The following is a 21,948-nucleotide window of genomic DNA, read 5'->3' as shown; positions in this document are numbered from 1 at the left end:
CTAAAAACCTTGAATGGAAATCAAATGTCTTTCTAAAGATTGACATAAGAGAGACAAATAGAACTACCTCAGTTAAGACCGAGGCAGCAGTGTTGCTATGAACAGAAAGCCTATAGGCTTTTGTGAGTATTCATTCGGATTGGAGAGACTGCACTCTGAAGACAATTACAATAGTATATGGGGCTCAGAAATTAAATGTACTTTTAGTGCGATAATTAGGGATTATAAATCCAGAGAGATAAATAAGTACAATTCTTAGAATTCTGGCTTTTGTTCGTCAAATTCAGATATTTTTTAAGTTGTTCTGTTTTACAATAATGCTTGAAATAGTGTGATTACGTGTGGATGTGTGGTCTGGAAAGTTGAGTTGTGATAGTCGTGATTCTATTGTTACTCAGGTGGTGTCACAATCATCCCAGACCATACTGAATGCTCTTTGCTCTGCCCAGTCCCTTTGCAGGGCAGCAGGAGAAAGAGTTCTGGGTGATAACCAGGAAACAAGAGCTACTCTGATCTGGTCTAAAGTAGCAGGTGAGAGGTCGGGGGTAAGAAGTTTGGGAAGGGTGGAGCCAGCACCAGGAGGAGGGTGTCTGGTGATGGGGAACGTGAAGCAAAGAGCAATAACTTCCTTTTCCTTTTTCCTCAGCCCCAGCTCTGCCTTCAACATGGCGCCCTCCTCCACTCCACCTAAAATCTGCTTCACTGTTTGCCTACAGATTTTTAAGCGTGGAAGAACACCAAGAATTCATCTGTTCTGGTGCTTTCCCACTAAGATAATGCAATACTGCTTATTTTGCATCCTTGCAATAAAACCTGAATTTTCATTTTTAAGAAACCTTCAAGCATATAAATTACCCAGTTCCATTGATTTCTAGCTGTGTGAAACTAAATGGCACCCTTCTTAATTTAAACATAAGAAGAGTATCCTGACTATCATTTTCACTGTGAAGAACCATTTTGATGACATTGACACAAAATTCAGGACCTTCACGTCTTTCTCCATCAAACCACATGCTTGTGGCTTCCTTTGAATTCTGTTTTTGATCTATGGTTTCATAAAGGTAAGGCATTTCAGAGATAAGGGAATAATAGCATGCCTACCTACCTCCAGTGTTAAGTATATACTATATTGTGTACAGGATAATTTTCGCTGAGTAACTGATAGTTGGTAAAAATAAAGAGGTCATGGTCGGTCGTGCCGGCTCATGCCTGTAATCCCAACACTTTGGGAGGCGAGGTGGGCGGATCACGAGGTTAGCAGATCGAGACCATCCTGGCTAACACAGTGAAATCCCGTCTCTACTAAAAATACAAAAAATTAGCCGGGCGTGGTGGCAGGCGCCTGTAGTCCCAGCTACTCGGGAGGCTGAGGCAAGAGAACGGCATGAACCCAGGAGGCGGAGCTTGCAGTGAGTGGAGATGGCGCCACCGCACTCCAGCCTGGGCAACACAGCGAGACTCCATCTCAAAAAATAAATAAATAAATAAATAAAGAGGTCACTTGATGGAGGGAATGTTGGGACCTTGGGGGTGCAGTCTAGTCCTCTTAGCATGATCTCAGGGAATGCTGAGACAGTAGGGGTGACTCTAGTCTTACTGGCAAAATCAAAATACACATACAAAGCCTACAGTATAAAGTCCAACATCTGTGTTCTAGTCTTCAGCCAATATAGATCATTTTCTCCATTGGAAAATGGAAATAATAACGTCTGTAAAGGGCTGTAGTAGGTACAATGAGGTCGTAAATGTGAAATAACTTTGGGGAAAAATGCTCTAGATAAATTCAAGGTCTTTCACTACATTATCAGACTAAATGTGCCCAACTTTTCTTGGTGATAAGCAGTACTTACATTTCAACGGACAATATCCAAATAGCTTGTCTGTGTCATAGTCAGTAGTGGTTCCGCACCAGAGCCATCCATCCGACCGCCCAGCACTCGTGCAATCTGCATACCACTTGTTTTCAAACTTGAACGGGAATGCACAGGTTGCTCCATTGGCATTGCCTAGTAGCGTATACATGGCTGGAAAAACATATTGACTTGAACTTGGAATGTGAGTGATATTTCTGAACATTTACTTTCCAATAAGAAGCCTACTGAAGGAATTGGTCTTACTCTTCTGATTACACTTGATGCACCCACAGAGGGATTTCTTTTTTTTTTTTTTTTTTTTTTTTTTGGTTTTTTTTTTCCTTCTCCTTCTACCCTAGTCTTTTGCTGGGTACATAGAGCAGTGTGTACTTAGCAAATAACTCTTAGTACCACTTCATTTCCACTGCGTTTTGGAACATTTTCAAAAGAGACTAATTTGTTAAGTTGTACCATTTGAAAATGTTCAAATGGTACAATTCAAAGTGGTACCAATGACAGTGGAAAATGAAGTGATACTAGTTAAAGTGGTAATAATAACTCATAGTACCACTTCATTTTCCACTGTCTTTTCCTCCTTCCTCTATTGACACCAGCTTTAACTTCTGAATTTCCTCTGAAACAGTTCTTTCTCTTGATTGGAATCATGGAGCTTTGGAAACTCTAGATTAAAAAAAACCTTAAAGCTGTATAGCCCAAACACATAGTCAATAATTAAATCCCCTCCAACCACTTCTTGTCAAGCCAGCCTTCACCTGAGTTCCTCAGCAATGACCATAAGGAAGGATAGACATTTTGGCATTGTTCTCTAATCCCTATCATGAAAAGAAACCACTCAAAACTGTTATATACCATCTACAATCAAGGTTTTTCTTTTCAACAAGTGAAGGCCAACAGATTGAGTGGGAAGCTCTGGGTTCAACTAGAAATGTTAATTGAAACAAACATAGAATCATTGTTGATTATGGTTTGGCTTAAGCCAAAAAGTTTAAGGAAGCTCATCTCTCCACTAAGAACCAAACAACGCACATAGCTACATTGTTCAGTATGTTTAAAGTCTCCATCTTTGTAGAGATAACAACTTTTTACATTAAAGTATTTGACCTCTTGCCACCAACTGACATTCAGAATTTATCCTAGGTAGGAATTCTTCATTACATTTTGCAGATTCTATGACTTGAAAAAGTTCTTAGCTGGTCTCACGCTTGCAATCCCAGCGCTTTGAGAGGCCAAGGCAGGCGGATCACTAGAGGTCAGGAATTGAGATCAGCCTGGCCAAAATGGTGAAACCCTGTCTCCACTAAAAATAGAAAAATTAGCTGGGCATGGTGGCAAGCACCTGTAATCCCAACTACTCAGGAGGCTGAGGCAGGAGAATCGCTTGAACCCGGGAGGCGGAGGTTGCTGTGAGCCGAGATCACGCCACTGTACTCCAGCCTGGGTGACAGAGTGAGACTCTGTCTCAAAAAATAAATCTTAAAAAAAAGGAAGAAAAATTTCTTAAAAGACATTTAGTCATTTTGATAATATAAAGCTTGTAAAACATGTAGCGCATACTAAGAGCACAACAATGTGAGTTATTGACCTCTTTTCTTTTTCCTTTACTCATTGTAATTATCAAGTCCTCTTTAAATATTAGGTTTATTTTTAATGACCTCAAAATTACTTTTTTGTCAAAAAGGTAGTTGGTAATAACTTTAAAATGCGATTCCAGCTTTAGTTCCACTAAGTTATGGGAATGGTCTCCAAATCATATATTGTATTAGGAACACGCTGTATTCAGAAATAATTGCGCCATTCTTAGTCACTGGGATGACTGTTTCTTCGTACAAAGGAAACCAGTCAAGACCACCTTGGGGTTAGTTGTACTGGTCATCATTAGCCAAGAAATGTTCAGCGCTGAATTTATAGATGCCAATGACATATAGCTTTATTTACTTATTTTATTTTTGAGACAGGATCTCACTCTGTCACACAGGCTGCAGTAGGTGGTGCAATGATGGCTCACTGCAGCCTCAATTACCTGGGCTCAAGTAATGCTCCCGCCTCAGCCTCCTGAATACCTCGGACTACAGGTGCACACCACAGTACCAAGCTTATTTTTACATTTTGTTTAGGTCTCACTAGGTTGCCCAAACTGGTCTTGAACTCCCGAAATCAAGTGATCCTCTTGCCTTAGCCTCCCAAGGTGCTGGGATTACAGGCGTGAGCCACCACGCCTGCCAGTTTTATTAACTAACTCTATTTAATAATTACTGAGCCATTCTATACACCCAACACTGATGAGGCCAAAAGAACCCCAACTACCCCACTGACACATCATGTAACTGCAGTCAATTTGTCTTCTTCTTGGAGTCTGAACTTCCAAATAACCATCAAATCCATCTAAGTCTACAATTCTGGTTCCATTCTTCTAAAATAATTCCTATTTTCAAAAAGTTCCAGCATTCTACCCCTCCCCCATGTTCTCATCAGAGATACAGAGACCCTACAATACATCCTCTCGACACTGTCTTCAGTTCTAATGTGTGTTCCCAATCTCGTGGTCACTCTGCAGAGCTAGAACTGAGGAGCAGGATCATCTTAAGTGCTGGGAGATCTTTGGGGAGTATGCAAAATGTAGTCAGTAGACCCTATGCCACAGAATCACCCGGGTCTTCATAGAAATCACTGAATAGATTCCTGGGGTTTTTCCCAATATGTATATTAAGAATCTAGTAGAAGGGGGGAGCTTAGGATCTGTATTTTTAACAAACTCTCCAAGTGATTCTTAAGCATATTAAAGTTTGAGAACTATTAGCCCAAACCCTATGCATATTTGTCTCAAAACCAATGGGGAAACAGAAAGGGTAGGGGGTGAGGGAAGTATAATATTATATTTTAAAATAAAATAAAAATCCGATTTCTTAGCGCCAATCTTCCTCAAGTTAAACTCCTCAATTAGCACAATTGTCCCACCTGTGGAATTTGACTCCGTCAAGTTTAATTCACCCTTCTCCTTCCTTGTAATTTTCTGTTGAGTTTCTCCTGAAAGGTTTTTTTGTGTTCACTTAGCTTGCCTCTCATATCACTTCTAAACCTATATTATGTTTGAAAAATGCTTCAAAATAACTTATTTCTGAGCCCTTTTCTCACTGTACTTCAATTCCTACTCTCCCCTCTTCTGTATCTAGATGGAAAATAGAAAGCTCGCAAATTATTGCCTTATAAAGAACTAAATTGCTATGCTCAGTCTTAGCTGAGATAAGCTAGGTTCAACCAATCTTAGTAGCCCTGTAACATAGCAATTTTGGAAACAGGTTATCTCTCGTCCCCAAAAGTAGGCTCTTTCTCTGACCTTGAGGTTGTTCTAGATAACACTTCACGATAACGAAGTATCCAAACTTAAAATGTGATTATAACATCATCTGACTCAAGAGACCAGCCTTTGTAACAAGCCTTCAAGTTGTGTTGTATTTTTGTTTTGTTTTCTGTGCAGCCACCAGATAGTGAAATTTGGTCAATATAAGAAAGAACTAAATACTCTGATTTTATTTAACCTTCAAGAGGTCAAGAAACCAACTACATATAAGAGGATTCCTCCCACCGCATTGGAGGTATCACCTTCTCTGATGGCTAACTAAATAGACTGCATATTAACTTACAAGCTAATCCTACAGATTTTATAATCTTCTGATTATTACAGTCTCTAAATACCCATAACCTGACAAAATAAATCAGTAACATTTAGAATCCCATGTCACCAAGGGATCTGCCGAGATTTCATCTTAGGCAATCTAAATTGGGAAAGAATGGTCTATGGATCATTTTTCCAGGGATAACTTAAAGGAAAAGAAATATTTGGCTAAATGTATTTATCACTACAACTTTATAACGCTAACTAGGAGGCTTTGGGTCAAAGACTACAATGAAAACGATTTTCTGAAAAATGTAGCCCAAGGTTAAAAAAATAAAACCTCAGAGAAAGTTAAAAGAATGTCTTTCCATTAAGTAAAAATAGCTGAAGTATCATTCAGGACTTTTTAATCACATTTATTCACCATCATGTCCTCAGAATAGTCCTACAGAATAGTTGAAAACACAAAGATGCTGATCAATTGATATTTCTAGTACACGCCAAACAAGAACATGATGATTTCCTTGAATTAGGTTCCAACTAAGAAGATGAGAAAATTTCGACACAAAGGTAAAAATTCCAGGCATCTTACCTTCATAACCTCTAGAGCACAGATTGTCTGTGGTTCCATAGATCTTCCACCTGCTCCATAAACCTGATCCCTTGTAGAGCATAATATTCTTTTCTTGTCTGTTGCCGTAGTTAAAAAATAAATCTTCTCCTTTGATCCCCAAAAGTGTGTCATTTTTGCACTCCCATTTCTGAAATTCACTTTTTGAGTCACAGGCATAGAGAGTGATAGCAACCCAGTCCGTTTTTGACGGCACTCCCAGGCATAGTTTAAATGCAACACTCATAATCTGAGATTCGGACACCCATCGGAATTTCTGTGATTCAGCATCCTGGTTGCAAGCTGCGGTTTGGACGGCACTGGGACTTACTGCATCCACGCAGCGCTTGTGATCTTCATTATAGATTAAAAATTGCCTGGTGTCTGTTTAAAAAGAAAGAAGCAGGAAAAGAAGAAGAAAGCAAGCATGGCTAAGTGGATTCATGTAACAAGGACGATCTTTTAGGTCAAAAGTTTCCAACTCTTCCATTTCCCTAAAGACTTAAGATTGCAGGAAAAGAGGTGCTGATGACTGTGCCTGGGCCAGCTCTCTTCGAGGATCCCTGAAGCTGGAAGGAGAACCTGGACTGAGGGCCTGCCAAGGTACCAGCCCTCAGCTGGATGTCCTCAAAATGTCCTAGTTCACTGTGAGGAGTCTCATGCAAAGTCCCACCTTACATGCCCAAGGATTGTTCAGGAGTGGAACATACAAGGCAGAAAACAGAAAGGAATAATATCAACTGGGAAAAGAAAATTTGGGTAATACGAATACAATAAACTGTAAAATTAAATGCATGTATGTCCTAGAAAAGGTGTGTGTTTGTTTGTTGTTTTTAAAGGACAAGGTCTCACTCTGTTGCTCAGGCTGGAGTGCAGTGGTGCAATCATGGCTCACTGTAGCTTCCAACTTCTGGGCTCAAGTGATCCTCCTGCCTCAGCCTCCCAAGTAGCTGGGACTACAGGCTTGTACCACCATAACCAACTAATTTTTTATTTTTTGTAGAGATGGAGTCACTGTGTTGCCCAAGCTGGTCTTGAACTCCTGGCTTCAAGCAATCTTCCCACTTCAGCCTCTCAAAGTGCTAGGATTACAAGTGGGAGCCACCTCGCCCAGACTAGAATAGGATTTTGTAGTGTGACACATCTCAACACATTTTGGTATTATTTGTTAATAATTTAATAGTGAAGTTTGCAATAAAGGATAAATCAATGTAAGTTTTATATCATTGGAGAGAATATTTTATGAGAATAACTTTAAAAATAACATTTTTTATATTTGTAATTTGGAACTGGTGATTCAAGTAAATATGTAAGGATGGCTTATACTTAACAGCACATAGCTGCTAGCTGGCAAAACGGAACTTCCTCTTGCAAAAGAGGAAAAAAGGATCTGGTAAGCATTTTTTTTTTCCTTTAATTAAATCAAAATTGAGTTCATGTAAAGCTTTCTCTTTTTTCTTTATTGTTAAGGAATAAACAAATGAAAGTAACTGAGTGCTTTGATTTTGTGACATAAATTAAACACATCTTGTGAAGTTTTCCTAAATTCCATGCATTCACCTTGTTCTTTCAAAATGAGCTGGTAGTAGTGTAGATGTTTGAGGTTCTGACTAAATGAGCTCATTATTTTTAATTAAATAATTCCAGCGAAATCAAACAAAGTTAGAATCATACCACTAGTAGAGTCCTTCAGTGTTTCCAAAGCATTTTTGCAAGCTGTATTCTATTTCCTGTTCTGAACACCCCAGGGAGGTTAGCACCACTTACACTCTGAGATCAGTTCTAGACCCATAAGCTTAAACCTTATAATAAATTTTTGCCTCAAAAGATTATTTTCTCCTGACACACTCCTCTGTATGCTCTTGTCCACACTAGTTCCAGATCTCCTGCCTCTATCCTACCTTGAAATGATCATCTCATCTTTAAAAAAAAAAAAAAAAAAAAAACCTTTATAGCAACATCCAGTCTGGTGCTTGATCAAATATCTGGGTGCCAAGACCCAGCCATGTTGCCACATAAAACTAACCACTGCAGTATATTTTTGGGTAAAGGTGGTAGATTTCACTATTGCCTTAGAATGCAAAAACAAGCTGAAAATCCAGGAAGATTCCTAGGTTTTTAGCTTATGGATCTTGGGGGATGATGGTGCCAAGAATGAGAAAGAGAAGTTTGGATGTTACGCATTAAATGCTGTCTTACTTAGAGTGAGTAAGACTTACTCTCGCTGCCTCTATGCCACCTGGGTTCCTAGTTCTCTGCAACTTCAAACCTCTGCCTGGGCTCCTCTGCTGGGTTACTCATTCATGCTGCTTTGATTTCTTGGAATTGGAACTCAGTAAAGCCTGGATCCGGACACCTGCCTCTGCTGGCTTCTCTGCAGTTGACATCTGTTCACAGAACATGCAATACCTGTCCCAATCTCCTCCCGTCTAGCTGAGCTTCCTTCCACACTTGATCTCATTTTGTAACTGCTCGTGCCCTAGTGGGACAAAATGAGTAATTTTCTACCTTGGCAATAAAATGAGAATTTTGATAATATAGGGCTTTGCTCACAGTGGAACACAGGAAATAGGAAAATAAAAACGGTTTTTTAAAAAACAGTGACTATGATCATTTACTTTATGCAAAGGTAAATTATCTTCTCTAATCTCAAAATGCAACGAACTCTGAAACTTTTGCCATAGATATATGTAAACTCCACTATACTAGCCTCTAAATTTAATGTAATTTGTTTGTGTTATTCTACCTACTGTTGTTTTTTTTAAAGCTGGACTTATCTTCCACTTTTCAGATAGCTTTGCTTAGTAATACCTCATTGTTAATAATAGTAAATATATCTTCCACCTTATACTTTGGCCATTTTCATTGTATTGTCAAACAACAGTCTTATTAACTGGTCAAATTCAGTCAATTAACTGGCAACCAGTCTTTTAAGAGAAGGCGTTCAAAAATCTTTATGCATGAACAGTGTTCCTCCTTCAGATGTTTTTATACTTGACTTTTATATGCCTAATTTTTATCTGCAGTTCATCTTAATTTCACTCTAAGACAGCATTTAATGAGTAACATCCAAACTTCTCTTTCTAATTCTTGGCACCACCATCCCCCGAGATCTATAAGCTAAAAACCTAGGAGTCTTCCTGGATTTTCAGCTTGTTTTTGCATTCTAAGGCAATAGTGAAATCTACCATCTGTACCCAAAAATACACTGCAGTGGTTAATTTTATGTGTCAACATGGCTGGGTCTTGGCACCCAGATATTTGATCAAGCACCAGACTGGATGTTGTTATAAAGGAATTCTTTTAAAGATGAGATGATCATTTCAATCAGCCAACTTTGAGTAAAGCAGCTCACCCTCCCCAGCATGGGTGGGCCTCATCCAATCAGGCGAAGATCTTAAGAGAAACAAGCTGAAGAAGAAGAAAAAGGGGGAATTCCCCAAAGAATGAATTCTGCCTCTGGACTGCTTTATTTCTGTTTTTGTTTGTTCGTTTGTTTTTGAGACAGGATCTTGTTCTATCGCCCAAGCTGGAGTGCAGTAGTGCAATCACAGCTCACTGCAGCCTTGAATTCCTAGGCTCAAGCGATCCTCCCACTTCAGCCTCCCGAGTAGCTGGGACTATAGACCTGTGCCACCATACCCAGTTAATATTTTTTATTTTTACTGGAGACAGGGGTGTCACTTTGTTGCCTAGGTTGGTCTTGAACTCCTAGGCTCAAGTGATCCTCCTGCCTCGACCTCCCAAAGTGCTGAGATTACAGGCATGGGCCACCTCACCCAGCTCTAGACTGCTTCAGTCTCAAACTGCAATATCAACTCTCTCCTGAGTTTCCTGCATACTCCTCTACCCCTGCAGGTTTTGGACTTGCCAGCTTCCACAACTGTGTGAGCCAATTCCTTAAATAACTCTCTCTCTCTCCCTCTCTCCACCCTCTTCTCTTCCCTTTCTGTGTACACACACACACACATACAACTCTGACTTCATACATATACCCTAATTCATTCTCTTTGCTCCAACTCCATTTACACCATCCCAGGCCAAGCCACCATGGTTTGGCTCTAATCTTCCTCTCTTGAAAATGGAATCATCAAAAAAGATAACACCTGATCTCCCAGTTTTCTGGGAGGAGCCGGGCCTGACTTGTCACCTGATGCCAAATTGCAAAACCTACCTAATATAATAGGTGGTCTTCACTGAGCCACCTACAAGAGTGAGATGTCTTTCTGTTTTTCCCATCTCTTTTGCAGACTGCCTGCGATGTACACCACATTCTGGTTGAATGTTCACTCAATAGTAAAATTCTTTTCTTTCTCATCTACCTTTATGGAGAGGTTTTCTGGGTGGGAAGGAGATTGGGTTTCTAACTACAAGTTCTCAACAACTTAAACCCTGCAAAAGGGAACCACTGTACCCAGGAAAAATACATCCAGCCCCTATATCATTGTTTATTAGAAAGGGAACAGTGACCTGTCTGCCCTCACCACCAACTACACCACCTTTCAGCTCCTCAAACTCTCCAGGCTCACTTCCACATCAGTGACTTCATGTTTCGAGTTCCCTCTTCTTGGGATGCTCACTAAGGTCATAGCTCAAGTGGCAACTTTCCTTTTCTTTCTTTCTTTGAGACAGACCCTTTGCTATTTCACCCAGGCTGGAGTACAGTGGCGCCATCCTGGCTCACTGCAACCTCAGCCTCCTGATTTCAAACCATTCTCCTGCCTCAGCTCCCCGACTAGCTGGGATTACAGGTGCATGTCACCACACCCACCTAATTTTTGTATTTTTAGTAGAGGTGGGGTTTCACCACGTTGGCCAAGCTGGTCTCGAACTCCTGACCTCAAGTGATCTGCACACCTCGGCCTCCCAAAGTGTTGGGATTACAGGTGTGAGCCACTGCGCCCAGCCAAGTGTCAACATCGTAGCAGGCTGATCATCCTAACTCATTTTATTCTTTTATTTACCATATAATATCCATAACCATCTTAAAATATATTTTTCTTCAATTTGTTTACTAATGTTCTGTCCATAGTCCCCTACTGGAATGTAAATTTCATGAGACGAGGTACTTGATCTTTCTGATTTAGTGCTGCAGTCTCTTTTTGGGGAGCATAAATAATCTCTCAACAAATAATTAGTTGAATGAATGAAAGAATGTTTATTAAGCGGAAGCATCTTAACTAGTAACCCAGATAAATTATTTATCTAATGATAGATTAATGATTACAGGTATGCTGAATATTCATTTTTCCCCTGAAAGCTTATTTTTACTGAAGAGCAATTTAGAAATGTGTATACTTACAAAAAGGGTACTTGGAAATGAAAAGGTTCTATTTCAATACACACTTATCTATTCTTGTTTCCTTTATTTATCTTTTGCCATTAGGAAGCAGTGTAAGTTTGATATTGCCTTTGCCAGACAATACAAGGAAATGTAAAATTATTGCTCTATGGTGATACATTCATCGTGCATTATTCTTCTCCCCAAGTAATCAGCATGTCATTTTGCCTTTATCATCATCTCTGCAACATGTCTGACTTAAAATGTCATACTTCTTCCTCTGAAGGCGTATTCAAGACGTTGGCCAAAAGGCAGCTTGTGGCATTTTTACCAATATTAACCACACCAACATTTATAAACATTCTATTTTTGTCCATACTAATTATGTTTTTGTAACAGAAATACGGCAAAGATGAACAGATCGACACAGTCGATCTGTTTTAATTTCTCTGCAATCTCATTTGTAGGATCTAATATGTGAGTTTCTTTTTTTAATACTTACACATCAGAAATTTATATCCAGAATTGCAGTGATTCTCCTTCCATCCTAACTTGATCTTACTAATTTCACATTAATTTTTCAACAAATACTTGACAAACAATGACCACACGCCAGATGCTATGCTAATGACAATACAAAGACAAACAAAAGAGATAAGTTTCCTGCCACATTGAGCACACTCTCTGCTGTGGTTAACTCAAGGGCAAAAAGATCAAGGATCAAAATACATTTAGTAAAGAAGCAATGTTTCAACCCAATATCTCAGGTTAAAAATGATTAAAGACTAAACATCCAGTAACATAGGTGTGGATTTTCTTTCTTTTTTTTTTTTTTTTTTTGAGACAGAGTCACTCTGTCGCCCAGGCTGGAGTGCAGTGGTGTGATCTCAACACGTTGCAACCTCTGCCTCCCAGGTTCAAGCGATTCTCGTGCCTCAGCCTCCTCAGGAGCTGGGACAATAGGCATGTGCCACCACACACCCGGCTAATTTTTGTATTTTTAGTAGAGATGAGGTTTCACCATGTTGGCCAGGCTGGTCTCGAACTCCTGATCTCAAGTGATCCACCTGCCTCGGCCTCCCAAAGTGCTGGGATTACAGGCATGAGCCACCGCGCCTGGCCTGGATTTTTTTTAAGCATTTTTAAAATTATGCCGCAACATTGAACAAGTCATTAAATTCCCAAGCCTACTAGCAAAGAAAATTTGGTTATTAAAGGTGATTGTTCAGGGAGATAAGTATGATATGCTACATTTTCTTATACATTTTTAGATTTTCCTGACTATCAGCAAATAAAATGCTGACATTGGAACACAAAAGACAATAACTTCTGGAAGACAGAGAAGCCAGATAAGAGGAAAAGCAGCAAGTAGCTGTAGCAGATGCCTCCAGATTTATACTATTTCTCCTCGGCCTTCACTGTTTAGGTGCATGCAGGCCCCACTCCCAAATGCCAGCACCACGCCTTTTGCCCTGGGGGCTTTTTCTGGCTATCAGAGCCCTCTAGGCTCAAACATGGCACAAATTAGATGGGCCAGAAAACGAATGTCCTGTAGGAGGAAGCCTTCATCAGAGGCCAAGGAGAACCGCTGACGGCTCTAAATCTCTTGTACCTTGGATGTGATGAGTCCAAGGCAACCATTCCACACCGTCGCCCAGAGCTCCTACGCTCCATTGCCCACAGCGGTCACTGGGTGTCCACACACCTTCCCTTTCTGTCTCACTTCCCCGTTACCCTGTCAGTGTTTCCTGGGCTCACTTCCCAAATAAACTAACTTGCCCTCAAACCAGAGTGCAATTGTCTGAGGACAGCTTCTTGGGGAATCCAAACTAAGAAAGATGTTCACCAGCCTCAGGTAAATAAATGTACCTATGTTTTCCCCAAATTCAGTGAAAAACAAATATTTACCCTGCACCTAGTACATTCAAGAAGCTATGCCAGGTGCTGGGGGCTGATGGAGGGTGTTAGTCAGTCTTAGGCTTAGAAATGTTGAACAGGAGGCCAAGGCAGGCGGATCACCTGAGGTCAGGAGTTCGAGATCAGCCTGGCCAACATGGTGGAACCACGTCTCTACTAAAAATACAAAAATTAGCCTATGTGGTCGCACATGCCTGTAATCCCAGCTATGGGGGGCTGAGGCAGGAGAATCTCTTGAACCCACAAGGCGGAGGTTGCAGTGAGCCAAGATCATGCCACTGCACTGTAGCCTGGGCGACAGAGTGAGACACCATCTCAAAAAAAAAAAAAAAAAAAAAAAAGAAAAGAAAAAGAAATGAAATGTTGAACAAAAGGAAAAAAAAACAGAGAATTACTTCATTTGTCACTTTGATCCTTCATTCAGACCCAAAATATTCAGGGAAACTACTGATTTAGGTCATTGCAACTGGCCATTTGGAAAAGTACATAATATGAACCCAGTATGGGTCTGACCACAAGGACAAAACAGAGGCCAAGAAACTCTTCCAACTTCCCTCCTACCACCTTCAAGATATGAATATCTACACCTTCCCGGGGCCATTCACTCCCATGTCAGTAGAAGAGGCTTCCTTCCTCCTGCTGACCGCCCTACCCATGTCCTGGATTGTGAACCCTCCTACTTCTCCACAGCTAGTTTCTGCTCTCACTCCTATTTCTTCAGCCTCTGAATGCCAGCCTCCCCAGATCCCCCTTAAGATAAATAAACAAAACCCTTTACTAGGTAAGAAGCTGACACTACACTGCTCTTTCTTCTTCCATGCATAGCCCCACTAATTCGTTCACCTTATGTATGTATCATGTCAATCTGATCATGACATAATCAGAGCTCTAGGATTTGGCTCCCAGGTAAGAGACTCCGCTGCTCGCTGACTGTGTGACCTTGGCCAAGTTCAACATTACTCTGTGCTTCCACTTCCCCGTCTGTAAAATAAAGGGGGAAATAGCAGGACCTCCTCATTGCCGTGAGAATGAAATGAGATCATCTAAATAAAGTGCTTAGAAGAGTTCCTGACACAGGAATTGCTTAATATATATTCATTATTATTATTGTTAACTTGGCAAAATCAGTCATACAGACAGTGTGAGATGTTTCAGAATAAGATGAAATGAAAGAGCAGAGAACTGTTGCAGCATTGTAGAAAGAGGGACTGGCCAGGCACGGTGGCTCCCGCCTGTAATCCCGGCACTTTGGGAGGGCAAGGCAGGAGGGATCACCTGAGGTCAGGAGTTCGAGATCAGCCTGGTGAGCATGATGAAATCCCGTCTCTGCTAAAAATACAAAAATTAGCCTGGCAGGGTGGTGCACGCCTTTAATCCCAGGAGAATCACTTGAACCCAGGAAGCAGAGGTTGCGGTGAGCCGAGATGGCGCCACTGCACTCCAGCCTGGGTGACAGAGCGAGACTCTGTCTCAAAAAAAAAAAAAAAAAAAGAGGGACTGAAGGACCGAGAACACGGAACTGCAGGGTTTCTAGCCTCAGGGGGTGTGGTGTGGAGGGTTATCTTCTTTGGGGTTGATAGGCTTGCAATCAAATCCTGGTTCCACCATTTTTTAGCTGTGATGCCTTAGTGCTATTAGCCATTCTAGCCTCTACTTCCTCATCTGTAAAATGGGGGCAATCATGCTGTCTGGTAAAGCTACCGTGAATTTCTAAATGAGATCATTTATGCAAAGCACCCAGCATATCATCCGCATCTAATACACACTTGATAAATATTAATTCCTTCCTTTCCCCCTCTTGAAGTGAAAAGTCTAAAAAAATTGATACAGATAAAGGGATCTAAGTCCTTCTTCTAACATAGTGTTATTTTGAACCACATTATATCTTTCCTGATCAACACACTCCAGGTAGTAAATTTATCTACTTCTTAGCCTCAGAGTCTAAAGATCATAATGAAGAGTTAGCTCTGGTCTTTACTGACTACCCGACTTCTGCAAGCCACTGAATCTTCAGAGCTTCAACTTTCTCACATAGGGAAAGGTACACAATGACATCTTCCCATCTGCTTTATGGGAAACTATGGGCCCTGAGGTCTAAGTTTCTACTACAGTTATTCATGTGCAATATTTGTAGATTAAACCAAAAGCTGCACAACTGTCAAAACCTAAGGTTGAGCATGGTGGCTCATGCCTGTAATCCCAGCACTTTGGGAGGCCGAGGTGAGCAAATCACTTGAGCCTAGGAGTTTGAGACCAGCCTGGACAACATGGCAAAACCCCATCTCTACAAAAAAACACAAAAGTTAGCCAGGCATGGTGGCATGCACCTGTGGTGCCAGCTACTTAGGAGGCTGAGGTGGGAGAATCACTTGAGCCCGGGAATTCAAGGCTACAGTGAGCGATGATCATGCCACTGCACTCCAGCCTGGATGACAGAGTGAGACCCTGTCTCAAAAAAAAAAAAAAAAAAAATATATATATATATATATATGTGTGTGTGTGTGTGTATATATATATGTATATATTTATATATATAAAATCTAGCCCTATGTTCCAAAGCATAAAAGTTAGCTCAGCCTTCTAGATACAAACACTGAGAAAGATGCAGAACAAATTTAAAAAGGAGAAAGGTACTTGTATTTTTCTCCCACTTAATTCAGTTTTGTGAAAAAATACACTGAAGAATCAATATTTAACATAAGACATACATTTATATTGGAATCAAAGTTTTCAAGAGTGCTTGTGAAAAACCACTACTGTGATAATCACATGATAATAATTATCTTTCTTAGCATTTCAACGAGGGAAATGAAATAGAGGAGTATCAGGATTATACCATTAGCGTGATGTCTATGTCAGAACCACAGTTGGATCCCTTCCAGCCAAATGTGAGACCCGCAAATGGCAACAGGAATAACCTAATTTGCACTTACTTGATCTAACAGCGCAGCAAGAAATCTAAGGGGATGTGGAAAAGTACAAGCCGTTGAGCAAAGTCCTGGATCTACGTCTACCTGCTAAACAGTCACCTTCTGGACATTTTACCTCCCTGAGCCTTGGTGCTTCATCTATAAAATGATGATGTCAAAATGCATCATTTCCTAGTTTGTTCTTGCTTTAATGGTCTATGATTCTAAGGCTTCTCTGTCCACCAAGACGTCTCTCATTTTCATTTTTTGCAGATGTTCTAGGCTTTTCATGATACTACCTGACCCACTGTTTGAGCGCCTTCCCAGAGCCTAGAAAGGCTCCATATTGCCCTGGGACCAATAGCAGCAGCTAGCAAGAGCCTATTGTTGGCCAGGTGTGGTGGCTCATGCCTGTAATGTCAGCACTTTGGGAGGCTAAGGTGGGCAGATCACGAGGTCAGGAGTTCAAGACCAGCCTGGCCAACATGGTGAAACCCCATCTCTACTAAAAATAGAAAAAATTAGCCGGGTGTGGTGGCGGGTGCCTGTAATCCCAGCTACTCAGGAGGCTGAGGCAGGAGAATTGCTTGAACCCAGGAGGCAGAGGTTGCAGTGAGCCAAGATCACACCATTGCACTCAAGGCTGGGTGACAGAGAGAGACTCCATCTCAAAAAAAAAAAAAAAAAAAAAGCCTATTGTTGGCATCTCTTCCCAACTCTGCCCCCAGGGGCATCAAGTCAGTAGTTTGAAATCAACCACGGTGGGAATATTTACAGCACGGACATCAGTAAACAGCAAAACAGCATAAGTCAAATCAGTGCTTCCTTTCTTTTCCTTCTTGGAACCAGTAGTTGTTCGCCAATACACCACTACCTGTGAGCCAAACCCTCCCATTTCCAAGTTAAACTTCTTTGCTGTGGTCTAACCTCTGTGTCCCACCGGCTCTCATGGTGCATCTACCATGATTATAAACCAACTGAGCTGGAAACCTTGCTGCTGAGTGCTAAAAAGATAGCGCGGCAAGAACAACAGTAGGAAAGGTGAGCGTCTAGCCCTGTTAACCTCTAGCCTCCTGGACCCCTCCAGGGAGAACCAGCCCATCTGTTGGCAGCAGCCCACAGAGACTTACGGTGCTAATGCTGTGGGATGCTCTCCTGAAGGTGGAAGGAAGGGGTGTGGATTGAAAAGAAATAAACTGATGGCAAGTAGGGAGACCTTCCCATGGGTTTTCCTAGTGGGCAGGAAGCCAGGGGAGAGGTGTTGGGGCTTCGAATAGTTTAACCTGCTGCTAACTAAGCAGGTGCCCTGCCTTTACACAAATTCCTCCAATCACATGCTTCTTGGGCCAAGAAAAGATAAAATAAAAGTTACAGGCTGGGTGCAGCGGCTCACATCTATCATCCTGCACTATGGGAGGCCAAAGTGGGAGGATCACCAGAGCCCAGAAGTTTGAGATGGGCCTGAGCAAGACAGTGAGACCCTGTCTCTACAAAAATAAAAAAAAATTAAAAAAATTAAAAATTAGCCTGGCATAGTGGCTCAAGCCCAAAGTCCCAGCTACTGGGGAGTTGGGAGTGGGCCAAGGTGGGAGGATTGCATGAGCCCAGATGTCAAGGCTGCAGTGAGCCATGATCACACCACTGCACTCCAGCCTGGGTGACAGAGTGAAACCAGTCTCAAAAAACAAAACAACACAAATTACAGGCTTTCACGTAGGAAAAAAAATCTGGAAGGGGGGGTCCCTTGAATTTTTGGTTTGTTTATTCTCCAAGTAAACAGATCTTCAGCATCCCCCTTCTCTCCCCAATATTTGTGCCTATGAAGAGGAAGACATTAGTCAGAGGAGGGCATCCTGCTGTCAGGAAGAGGGAAACACTCCTGAGCAAACCGAGAAACACTATTGCCCAAAGCATTATTGAGTCAGTTTAAAGAAAATTAGGCACTGTGTCTGTGCTGCCCAGTATGATAGCCAGTCACCTCATGTAACCATTGTACACTTAAAATGACACTACTGTGAATTGAGACGTGCTATAAGTATACAATACTCACCAGATTTTGAAGAGTTAGTTTTAAGAAATGAATAGGAAAATATTCCAAATCGATTAAATGTTGAGGGATAATATTTCCGAGTTACTGGGTGAAATAAAATACATTAATAATATCAGGGCTGGGCGCTGTGGCTCATGCCTATAATCCCAGCACTTTGGGAGGCCGAGGAGGGCAGATCACTTGAGGTCAGGAGTTCCAGGCCAGCCTGGCCAACATGGTGAAAAGTCGTCTCTACTAAAACTACAAAAATCTGCTGGGCATGGTGGTGCATGCCTGTAATCCCAGCTACTTGGGAGGCCGAGGCACAAGAACCACTCGAACCCAGGAGGTAGAGGTTGCAGTGAGCCAAGATCATGCCACTGCACTCCAGCCTGAGCAACAAAATGAGAGTCTGTCTCAAAAATAAAAATAAAATTAATTTCATCTATCCTTTTTATTTGGCCTTGTATGTACTTCTTTTCTGCCACTGATTTTAATAGCTAACACTTATAAGGCACTTACTATGGGTCATACTCTGTTCTAAACATTTCACATATTGTTACTCATTGAATCGTCACAAGAACTGATGGGGGCAGGTAATATTATTCTTTCCATTTTATAGACATGGAAACTAAAGCACAAAGAAATAAAGTAGCCTGCCCAAGGTCGCAAAGCTGGTGAGTGAGAGAGACAGGGTGTAAACCATACCGCCTTCACTTGCGTTTTTATAATCACTACCACTCAATACTTATGATTTAACCTTTGCGGTACTAAAACACTCTCTTCCTAGGAAACTTCCCACCCGCCTTCACATCAGTGCATAGAGTAGATCGTAGGCACAAACCATTCTCTGCAAGTGTTTGTTGATTTCATAGAAATAAAGGGGGATCAGAAATCAAAAAATCAAATTTGAAATCTCTTCTATATCATCTCCAAATAGAACCAGGAACGAAAATCCCCCGAGGCACTCCCATCCTGAAGTTTAAGCAACTGAGTCTAGAGAAATAGAAAAGACAGACTGGAAAAGGTATTTGAGAATTTGAACAACTCTGGAGCTGTTCCTAATGAGTAATCTCTAATCTCCAGAAAAAGAAGAAAAACAGGAATCGATCTGCTTATGTGGCAGTTTGAATAGTCTAGAATACAGATAAGGATGAACTTTCTAACAATCAAGTGTCTGAATGATTCTGGCAGAAAAAAAAAATGAGCATGGAAATTGCTTAGAATCACTTTTGGGGGGATGATCTGTGATGATACCCTTGGACCTAAGATGCGGGGAGACATCAGGGCTGCCCTCCTTCCAGCCAAAGACACTCAGAAGGTGTTTGTTGGCGGTGAGACAGAAACAGTGTGAATTGAAAACCAGAAAGAGTAAACCACAGAGCAGGAAATTTCTGCACGAAGAAAACAGGGAAGGAAAAACGAGCGATGAGAGAAGTCAGGAGGACACTGAAGGTCTGTAGGGTTCCCGGCAGGGCAGCAACCAAGACCTGAGACGCATCCTCCTCCCCCCCTCCAACTCCAGGCCTCCCATGCCTGGCCGCCAGGTGAAGGCAGCAGGCTTAGCCGTGGACTGCGTGGTGCAGGGGAACCCCGTTTCCTCCTCACAAAGATGTTGAAAGGAACCCATTCACAGTAACCCAGAAGAGGAAGGTGTGGTTCCGGCCCCCCAAGTCAGAGAGCCCCTGCCTCAGAGCAGACTTACCCAGTAGGAGAACAGCACCCGGAATGACAGAGGCAAAAACCAGGAGCAGGGGTAGCCTCATGGCCCAGGGTTTATCCTTTCCTTCTCCTGACGGACAGGAGGGCGGAACTAAGACGCAAAACAACGAGGCCCCCCAGCTGCCTCTCCACCTAATCCAAGTTCCCAGAGCTGCCCAGCTGAAAAGAACTACAGAGGAAGCCCTCCCTTTTAAAGGGCTCCTGAATTTAGGGAAAGCCTCTACTGAGGAGACATCCTGTCACATGAGGGTGGCTGGAAAAACAGGAATTCAAAGTAACAACTTTGCTTCGTAAGCTAACTTCTGAGAAGAGCAGACGCAGAGGAAGGGGAGAAAGGGACACGTGTGGGAGAGGAGTGGCGGGGTGGGGAGGAGAGAGGGCGATGGTGATGGTGAGGAGTCAGGAAGGAGAGAAGTGAAACAGCCTGGGAGCTCCCGGCCTGCTCAGATGGGGCTGGGTGGAGATCAAGCTGCAGGCCATACCTGTGCCGGAAGACGGAGCTTCCCCTGGGAAGCAGCTGAGTCAGGGGTCCCTCAGCAGACAATCTCCACTCTGAAGTGACAGCCACACGGGCCCTGGAAAGGACAGTTTTACGCTGGAAACACTTCAGAGTTGAAGCTCATCCCCTTCAGTCTCCACATTCAGTGCTTAGAGCCTTTCTTTTTTTTCTTGGAAAGTTTCAAGAGAAAGTTCCGTGGAGCTTCATTTCCTCCAGGCAGAAGAAAAGTGAAAGGGAGGCTACACCTAAGAGGGAATGTCAGTCAGGCCAGGAAGGAGAAAGTTCTAGAAACCTTTTGCTAGAACGTTCTCTAGAAAGCCAGAAAAAACAGTGGTAAAGGATTTGCAGTAAAGCCTTGCTGCCCAGCCTCAACCATCACGGTCCTCTTCAAGTTTAAGTGGGTCCCCTTGCTAGAAAAAGAAAATCTGGCCAGGCACAATGGCTCATGCCTGCCATCCCAGCAGTTTGGGAGGCCGAGGCAGGCAGATCACCCGAGGTCAGGAGTTTGAAACCAGCCTGGTCAACATGGCGAAAACCCGTCTCTACTAAAAATACAAAAGTTAGCCGGGTGTGGTCATGCACACCTGTAAGCCCAGCTACTCAGGAGGCTGAGGCAACAGAAACGTTTGAACCTGGGAAGTGGAAGTTACAGTGAGTCAGGATCGCACCACTACACTCCAGCCTGGGCGACAGACGCGAAACTCCATCTCAAAAAAAAAAGAAAAGAAAAAAAAGAAAAAGAAAATCTGATTGTTTGGTCAAAAGGTATATCTTTATTTAAAGGCAAGTGGAATTCTTTCTTAGAATAAAAAATGTTTCTAGATCTTTCATTAAGCAGAAAATAACCCTCCAAACATTTATGTTGTCATTGTTCAAAAGTAGAACAGAATTAGCTGGCCAAACCGTTACTAGAGTGTGGAATATGTTAGTAATTCAAAAAGAAGCTACTGGAAACATTGTAATTTTTAAAATTTTTTAAATGAATAGTTTTATCTTCAAACGGAAAGCCTCCACATTCATTGTCTTTGTGATAAAGTTGAAAACTTTCCATCCTATTAGAAATGTGATATAGTTCTCTTACTGATTGTTTTTAACATGTAAATTTGAGATTATCCTGACCGGAGGGAAAAAGATAGTGAAAATGTAGGACAGAGGACCAGAGTTTCTTTGTCACTAAGGCTGTACATGACTGAAAAAAAAAATGATGGTTATAGAACAGAACAGACAAAACAAAAATGTTTCTTTCTCAGACATTGTTTCACTGGCTTATGAAAAAAATAGTTTAAATGGGTCATTTGTGGCTTTCAAATATAAATAAATCATATACAAAAGTGACTGCCTAATTTACATTTATATAAATTTCAGAAGCAAATACATTTAATTGAATTATGTATATAATCACATTCAGGGTTGGTTTGTTTCTTTGAGACAGAGTCTTGCTCTGTCGCCCAGGCTGGAGTGCAGTGGTGCAATCTGGGCTCACTGCAACCTCCA

At 41.7% G+C, this 21,948-nt stretch overlaps 1 protein-coding gene across 3 annotated transcripts in view; it reads right to left on the bottom strand.

The window, feature by feature from the left end:
• Nucleotides 1-21,349, bottom strand: part of MRC1 (mannose receptor C-type 1) — a 103,269-nt gene extending 81,920 nt beyond the window's left edge. For 2 of the 3 annotated variants that reach the window (XR_010146812.1, XM_507681.8), the window contains exons 1-3: nt 19,939-20,451; nt 6,080-6,481; nt 1,851-2,024 (exon numbers count right to left, since the gene is read on the bottom strand). Coding sequence is in view for 2 of the 3 variants with exons in the window: in XM_507681.8 (XP_507681.3) it covers nt 1,851-2,024; nt 6,080-6,481; nt 19,939-19,999 (637 nt within the window). In the remaining variant the exon portion in view is untranslated. Of the gene's footprint in view, nt 1-1,850; nt 2,025-6,079; nt 6,482-19,938 lie in introns of all 3 variants that reach the window. The other variant, XM_009458030.5, reaches the window with a different exon arrangement.
• Between the last annotated feature and the right edge of the window lie 599 nt (nt 21,350-21,948).

The sequence above is a fragment of the Pan troglodytes genome, chromosome 8 (assembly GCF_028858775.2).
Source record: "Pan troglodytes isolate AG18354 chromosome 8, NHGRI_mPanTro3-v2.0_pri, whole genome shotgun sequence".
NCBI lineage: Eukaryota > Metazoa > Chordata > Mammalia > Primates > Hominidae > Pan > Pan troglodytes.
This window is presented reverse-complemented; position numbering and strand designations above follow the sequence as displayed.